Source organism: Pongo abelii, chromosome 7, assembly GCF_028885655.2.
Source record: "Pongo abelii isolate AG06213 chromosome 7, NHGRI_mPonAbe1-v2.0_pri, whole genome shotgun sequence".
In the NCBI taxonomy this organism is placed as follows: Eukaryota; Metazoa; Chordata; class Mammalia; order Primates; family Hominidae; genus Pongo; species Pongo abelii.
The window spans coordinates 6,957,892-6,965,768 of NC_071992.2; the positions used below are offsets into that span (position 1 = coordinate 6,957,892).

The 7,877-nt window shown below is 49.6% G+C and overlaps 1 protein-coding gene across 1 annotated transcript; it reads right to left on the bottom strand.

The window, feature by feature from the left end:
* Positions 1-6,432: 6,432 nt before the first annotated feature.
* DEFA6 (defensin alpha 6) lies at positions 6,433-7,877 on the bottom strand. The gene is made up of 2 exons (XM_002818779.5): positions 7,644-7,877; positions 6,433-6,713 (listed from the first exon to the last, which is right to left on the bottom strand). The coding sequence occupies exons 1-2, from the start codon at positions 7,834-7,836 to the stop codon at positions 6,604-6,606; spliced, it is 303 nt and encodes a 100-aa protein (XP_002818825.1). The 5' UTR covers positions 7,837-7,877; the 3' UTR covers positions 6,433-6,603.

The following is a 7,877-nucleotide window of genomic DNA, read 5'->3' on the forward strand; positions in this document are numbered from 1 at the left end:
TTTGCTGCAGGTTTTTACTTCTTCTTTTATTTCTGCAGATACCTCTGAGATTATTTTGTTTCAATGTGTTGTTGAAACAAAGCATAGAAATTATTCAGATACATAGTATTTCCTGCCAGTAGCTTTGTCATCAATCTGACTGAGATACATCACCAAGCAAAAGCAAACTTTAAATATGAAATAGGCAGTCTTCATTCAAAATATTTATAGGCATTTAATATGGATAACCACTATTTCATGTATAACTTTTGCTTAATTATAATTGAGGAAGAACAGTAAGTTACAAAGAGGACAGTGATTCTCTCTGTTTCATGCCTCTCAGCACACTAGCATTAAACAACAGGTACAGAGATTTTTTTTCTTTGTATCGTGTTTTGTTCTGGTTATATTTATTGGCATGTAATTTTGTGTTTATGGAAACAAATAATAAAAATAGAACTAATTATATATATGCCTTAAAAAATTTACAGCTTGGCACAAGAAAAAATGGAAAGAAAGAGAAAAATATACTCTTTCACTAGAGAATATTTGGAAGGGAAGACGGAGTGAGTGCTGCCAGGTGGATGTGTGGTGGAATCTTTTTGCCAGCTTGTTTCCCTTGGGCCTTGGGCCTTGGGCCACTTTGTTTTCTCTGAAAGTGCTTTCTCTTTAGCAGGGACTTTGGTAGCATGAGCGGAACCCCTAGGTGTTCGTGGAAACCTGGCTGTCCAGGGGATTGGGGGACATCATGGGACACGCTGCCACCCTCTAGTGGAGAATAGAGACGCACTCCACCACCAGGGGGTCTCCTCTGTCATTGTTTTCCAGCCTCAAAAACTCACATCTTAGCCCTGCGCTCATGGTGTCTCAGGCCTGTCATCTCAGCACTTTGGGAGGCCGAGGCGGTTGGGTCATTTGAGGTCAGGAGTTTAAGACCAGCCTGACCAATATGGTGAAACCCCATCTCTACTAAAAACAGGAAAACTAGCCAGGCGTGGTGGCAGGCGCCTGTAATCCCAGCTACTCCAGAGGCTGAGGCAGGAGAATTGCTTGAACCTGGGAGACGGAGATTGCAGTGAACTGAGATCACGCCACTGTACTCCAGCCTCGGCAATGGAGTGAGATGCTGTCTCAAAAAACAAACAAACAAACAACAACAACAAAACCTCACATCTTTTTTGGATAACATGAAAACCCCACACTTAAATCCCCTTCACCGACCCAGAGATTCTTAGGAGAGTCTGTTTGAGAATCACTAAATTTGTTGCACAATTTTGACAGCTGAGCTTTGGTGTAATCATTGTTGAGGCTTGTAATACAAAAAGCAAAATTTCTTTTTGTCTCTTTCACTTGTCAAATACAGATAATACTGTACCCCTGCATATGCGTACGTTTATTCAATAGTTACCCTCACCCTAGTGTTCCCTCAGGGGGGCACACACAATCGTGGTTGCTAAGCATTGCTTTGGTGCATGCTGAAGATCCCAGTAACTTCAAGATCTCTTTATTTTGAACCGTGTGTCTACTAAGGGGAGTGACCTGGATTCCAGTGAAATGGTTTCCATTGCACCTGCTCCTTTCACTTCCTCCCCTGCTCTGTCCTCCCCTTGCTCACCTCTCTTTCAATTTCTTTTTAGCCTGCCTTGCCTTTAGCAGGGGAAGAATGGTGAGAATAGAGAGAATCCAGTCCTGAGCATGGTCGACCCGGGTTCTGGGCAGGTTACCTGTGCCATGCCCTTATTCTACCCGTTGGCCTGTGCAGGGAGGTAAGCACTGAGGAAAGACAGGTGTGTTCACTCTGCCCAGGTGAGCTCCGGGATGGGACTCCCTAGGAGGGATCGTGGGGAGGGACGTCCAGGCTACCATTCAGGGCTGGCCGTCTGGGCTTCAGGGACATCCTGTCATCTTTGCCTTGTCCTGTGGTCTCCACAGAGACAGTGTTGGGGCTCCCCTGAGTTGCTGCAATTCCACGAGTGGGGAGCTCCCCTCACATCTCTCTGCTTCCTCGGCCAACCCTCCTCTCCAGGTGCCGGGGCCCTGTCCACCTGACACTTGGACCTTGCTGCATGTTTCTCAGCTTCTGTCCACCTCTCCCATCTGGCTGTCTTTGTGTGTGTGTGTGTGTGTGTGTGTGTGTGTGTCTTTGTCAGTTATGGTGGGGTTTCTGGGCCACGTGGTCCGTGCTGTTTGAGCCATCCTCAGCTAGAGCCTGTACCATGTCTCTAGGGGAAGGGGCTGGGTATGAGGCCTGGAGAACTTTCAGGGCTGTCTTGCATGGAGGACTGTCTGCAGGTTTAGGAGCTGGGATAAAGGTAGTCCCTGCAAAGCCCGGACAGCCACAGCCCACCCCGGGGGGCCATCGAGAGCTACCTGGGAGGTCTCCTCCCCATCATTTACTCAGGGTATGTGTTAGTCAGGGTTCTGCAGAGAAGCAGAACCAATTCCTTCACTGTGTGGGGTGTGGTGAGCCACAGGCCGGCAGGCTGGAGACCCGGGGAGGAGCTGCAGGCCAGTCCCGAGGCCGCCTGCTGCCAGAACTCCCTCTTGCTCTGGGGAGGTCAGTCTTTGTTCCATTCATGTCCCCTCCTCGTTATGGAAGACCATCTGCTTTACCAATTTAAATATTTATCTCATAGTCCACCAATTTAAATATTTATCTCATCTGAAAACAACCTTACAGAAACATCCAGAGTACTGTTTGTCCAACTGCCCAGGAACCACGGCCCAGGCATAACATCAACCATCACAAGGCATTTCTCAGGTTTGCGTGTTCTCTGGCGCCTGACCCCCAAAGCCACATTCTCCTTGTCCTCAAGGATGGGTTTCTGGCCCTTAGTAGCTTTGAGACAGATTTGAGGTATTTGAGGTTCCTTGGAAGCGCCAGTCATGCCCTGGTACTCTGTGTCCTGGGGACTCTGATGCTGAGCATGGACATCAGGCTGGTTCACACTCGGTGACTGTGGCACCCTCACCAGCCTCGCATAAAGCAGGAATGTTTAGCCCTGTCTTAAGGGTTTGCTTGAGGAAGGAAATGACGGTGAGCTGGGTAGGACTTTTCACATGGGGAATCATTGTGCTTACATTGTGGATTACGATGATCCCATCCTTTTTCAGAGAGCGTTTTCTCTGTTTGCTTATTGCCATGGTCTGGTCCTGGGGAAAGAAGCAGTTGGGGACTCTGGTGAGAAGGCACAGGGGCTCCCCCAGAAGCAAGGACAGAGTAAGCACGGCTGTGCTTACTGAGATGTATGTGCTCAGCAGGCTGCGATGTCTGCAGCCTGGGGCTCCTGCGCCTGTCTCTTTGATGTGACCTCTACCTCTCCCTCACCATCCAGGCTGTCCTGGGGCAAACTCCAGATGGTCACCTTGAGATGCGTCTCTGGGCAGAGGAGTCTAGACAAGACACCACTTTCTCCTCCACTCCTGTTTCCTGAGTGTACCTAGGGAACTACACCAGGTCCTCCCCCAGGCACCTGCTCCATTAGTGACCGGAGGCCGTCTTCACACGCCGGGTGAGCAAGGAAGTGGCACCAGCTGGGATCCTTCTTCTCCAGCCACACCCAGCTGAGAAGGCTGAAGCCAGCACCGCAGCCGGTCCTGTGGACTTGAACTGCTCCGCTGCTGCAGGCATGTCCTGCCAGGTGGAACAAAAGGAAGAACACACTTCACATGCACAGTTCACACTAGAATGCTATTTAATTCTGAGGGGAATTGGATGACCCTTTACTCCCTCCTCCCTCTGACTTATTTGTTAATTTTCATTTTCTAGATCTCATGGACTTTTTCATAAAGCTTACGTTTCATATTTTATAGTTTGTATTGAAGCATAATTTGCAGAGTGAAAAGCACCAATCTTGGGAGTTCGGCCAGGTATGTTTTGGCGAATGTGTTCACCTGTGTGACGCCGGTCCCCATTGTGACATGGAGCATTCCCATCCAGCCCCAGACTACACCTTCCTCTTCCCTGCCTCCTCTCCTGATCCACTGCACTGCATTCCCTACACAGCAGACAGGGCGGGAATCGTGCTGTTCTTCTAAGGAACATCCTCCAGTGACTGCATTGCACTGAGAAGCCCCTCCTGGCCCTCGCGGGCCGCTGTGCTCTGTGCCCTCCTACAGCTCTGACTGGTCCTGCGGCCCCCAATCACTGGCCTTCTTCCTGGCCCCGAGCACAAACCCCATCTTAGCACCTCAGGGCCTTTGCATTTGCTCCCCTGCCTCCCTCTCTGGAATTCTGCCCCTGCGATCTGCATGAGTTGAGCCCTTTCATCATCTGGGTCTCAGGTCAGGAACGCTGACCAAGACTCTCCCCTTGACCAAACTTTAGCCAGGCTCCTCTGAGCCATCTTTTCAACTAGGCCTGGACCTTTGTCCTGTCTGTCTTTGGTCTGCCCAGCCCCATCTTAGCAAAGAATCCTGCTAGGTCACCCCTCGACTTTCTAGGTCACCCCCACTTGCTAGGCCACCCCCCACTTGCTAGGTCACCTCTCCACTTGCCAGTTCAACCCCCCACTTGCTAGGTTACTCCCCCCACTAGCTAAGTTACCCCCTCACTTGCTAGGTCACCCCCTCACTCACTAGGTCATCCCCGCTTGCTAGGCCACCCCCCACTTGCTAGGTCACCCCCCACTTGCTAGGTCACCCCCTCACTCACTAGGTCACCCCCCACTTACTAGGTCACCCCCCACTTACTAGGTCACCCCTCACTTGCTAGGTTACCCCCTCACTCACTAGGTCACCCCCACTTGCTAGGCCACCCCCCCACTTGCTAAGTCACCCCCCACTTGCTAGGTCACCCCCTCACTCACTAGGTCACCCCTCACTTACTAGGTCACCCCCCACTTGCTAGGTCACCCCCCACTTGCTAGGTCACCCCCTCACTCACTAGGTCACCCCCACTTACTAGGTCACCCCCCACTTGCTAGGTCACCCCCTCACTTACTAAGTCACCCCCCACTTGCTAGGTCACCCCCCCTTACTAGGTCAAGTCACCCCCCACTTGCTAGGTCACCCCCACTTACTAGGTCACCCCCACTTGCTAGGTTACCCCCAACTTAGTAGGTCACCCCCACTTGCTAGGTTACCCCCAACTTAGTAGGTCACCCCCACTTGCTAGGTCACCCCCTCACTTACTGGGTCACCCCCCACTTGCTAGGTGTCAACCCCACTTGCTAGGCCACCCCCCCACTTGCTAGGTAACTCCCCCACTCTTGCTACCTGACTGTGTTATTTATTCCCCACCTTTGATGTCTAAGTCTCTGACCGTCTTTATCAAGAATCCTGTTAGGTACCATAGTCAGGTTTTGAGGCAGCTGCCACAAGGTTATGGAGGAGGAAATGAAGCCTCCATTTTCGTGCTGGGTTTGTCAAGTCCATTCAGGTAGAAAGGGGCAAAGTCGGGCTTGGAAATGGGTTTTGTGACTCCATGTTTCTCCTCGTTCAGAACTGCCTTGGAGAACCATTCCCTCCACGTCTTCTGTCTGCATTTTAGAGAACTGGAAAATAGGCCACTTTAACATGGCCTCTCGACCCAACAGAAGGGCAGGAGAACTGGGAGTCTGGCCAGACCTCTGGATGAATGTCAGGGTTGTTGTTCTACCCAGGACTATCTGTTGTCACCCTCTTGTCTCTGGACATGGTGACAAGGGACAAGGCAAAGAGAGAGGGCCTGTGTTCTTGTGGACATGTGGTGTGCATGAGGAAGCAGAGTGGGTGGTGTAGGATGACTGGCTATGGCTGTGGGCTCACCCTAGTGGGACATAGGGTTGGCAAGATTCTGGCCAGAGTCAGAAGGGCCAGGACCCCACGTTCCTTCCTCCTGTGTTTGTATCCCATGCAAACCAAAAATAAAATTCTAACCCCTCCAACCAACTGAATGGACCCCTCCTGTCAGCCCAAGGCATTCCAATGTTAACCTGAAACACTAGTTCAGGCCATGATGGGACGGGGGGATCAGGAATGCCTCATTATACCCTCCTCCTGTTGGAATTCAGGTCCAGCTGGCCAGCATTAACATTAAAACAGAGTGCTTAAGGCCAGGTGCGGTGGCTCATGCCTGTAATCCCAGCACTTTGGGAGGCCGAGGTGCACGGATCACTTGAGGTCAAGAGTTCGAGACCAGCCTGGTCAACATAGTGAAACCCTGTCTCTACTAAAAATACAAAAATTACTTGGCATGGTGGCACATACCTGTAATCCCAGCTACTTGGGAGGCTGAGGCAGGAGAATTACTTGAACCCAGGAGGTAGAGGTTTCAGTGAGCCAAGATCGTGCCACTGCACTGCAGCCTGGGCAGTAAAGCCAGACTCCATCTCAGAAAGCAAAAAACAAAAAACAAAAAACCCAAATCCTCTCTTCTCCCAACATCCTCTCTACCATTTCTCTGGTCTACACAGAAAACTCTTTTGAAGAGCTAGTGTTTTGAGATACGACTTGGGTTTTTGTTTTTGCATCTGAAGAATCCTGAATTATCAAACACCAGAAAAGCACAAACACAAAAGAACTTGCTGAAAGGACTTTATTTGAGATTAGGAAACAAAGTTGACGACAAAGTATAGGACACACAATAGTTTCCTTCTAGGTCATAAAGCAAATTATGAATACAGTTCTGTCTGTTCTCATCCCTCAGAGGCAGCAGAATCTGTGGTTAATACCCATGACAGTGCAGGTCCCATAGGAATATTCTGTTGAATAACAGGACCTTCTGCAATGGCAAGTGAAACTCCTTGTTGAGCCTGGGGACAGAGAGAGAGAGCATCAGAAATTGAGCACCAGGGTCAGCAGCAGACAGTAAAGAGAATCTTCAGGAAGTTGCATGCTTGCTGACATGTAATGCTGGCTGCATTACAGCCAATAGCATGATCACACCATCAATAGGAATAAATACGCAGAGCAGTGTTGGTCACACACAGGATTAGAGACCCATTCTGATATGCTGCACTTATCTGCTCCTGCCTTGTCACACACATATCTGAACGCACCCATATGACTATCTCCAGTTTCCAACGTTCCTATAAAAGTCAGATTAAAAAACATTCCTTTAGCAGCTGGATGTGGTGGCTTACGCCTGTAATCCCAGCACTTTGGGAGGCCAAGGTGGGTGTATTACAAGGTCAGGAGTTCATGACTAGCCTGGCCAAGATGGTGAAACCCTGTCTTTACTAAAAAAAAAAAAAAAAATACAAAATTTAGCCAGGCTTGGTGGCTGGTGCCTGTAATACTAGTGACTTGGGAGGCTGAGGCAGAGAATTGCTTGAACCTAGGAGGTGGAGGTTGCAGTGAGCTGAGATAGTGCCACTGCACTCCAGCCTGGGTGACAGAGCGAGACTCCATCAAACAAAACAAAACAAAACAAAACAAAACAAAGCAAAGCAAAACAAAACATTCCTTTAAAATTAGGCTCTCTTCCTTGAAGTAGAGACTCCTCAATCCATTTCTACATAGCAAAAAATTAGAAAATTTCATAGACTTATCATAGAATTAAAAAATCTTTAGAGAAGTCATGCCTTGAATATCACTGATTCTTCCTTTTCAGTACAAACATAAAGTAATTGAGGCCTGGGGAGGTGATCACCTAAGAGAAAGAGCCAGCTGTTGGATCTAATTCTGGAGGTGCTTGGTTTTCCTCTCTGCACTCCTAGCTCTGCAATGCTGGTGTCTCTTACCCAAAGCTCTAAGACTTGAGCTTGCATCCCCTGCAAAGGAGATGGAAAAGTCCTGGTCATCTGTCCCACGCTGCTCCTGGGTGTCAGCCTCATAAGCTCTTGCCTGGAGTGGCTCATCCTCGGCTTGGAGTGGCTCAGCCTTGGCCTGGAGGGCCATGAGGAGAACAGCAGTGAGGAGGGTGAGGGTTCTCATGGCTAAGGTCACTGGAGGAGAGAGAGCAGGAGCAGATGTGT

Excerpts from the sequence above, each read along its gene's own strand:
- DEFA6 (XM_002818779.5), bottom strand. The coding sequence starts at position 7,836 with ATGAGAACCCTCACCCTCCTCACTGCTGTTCTCCTCATGGCCCTCCAG. Across the intron at positions 6,714-7,643 it reads CTCAAGTCTTAGAGCTTTGG|GCTCAACAAGGAGTTTCACT; the intron begins GTAAGAGACACC and ends CTCTGTCCCCAG.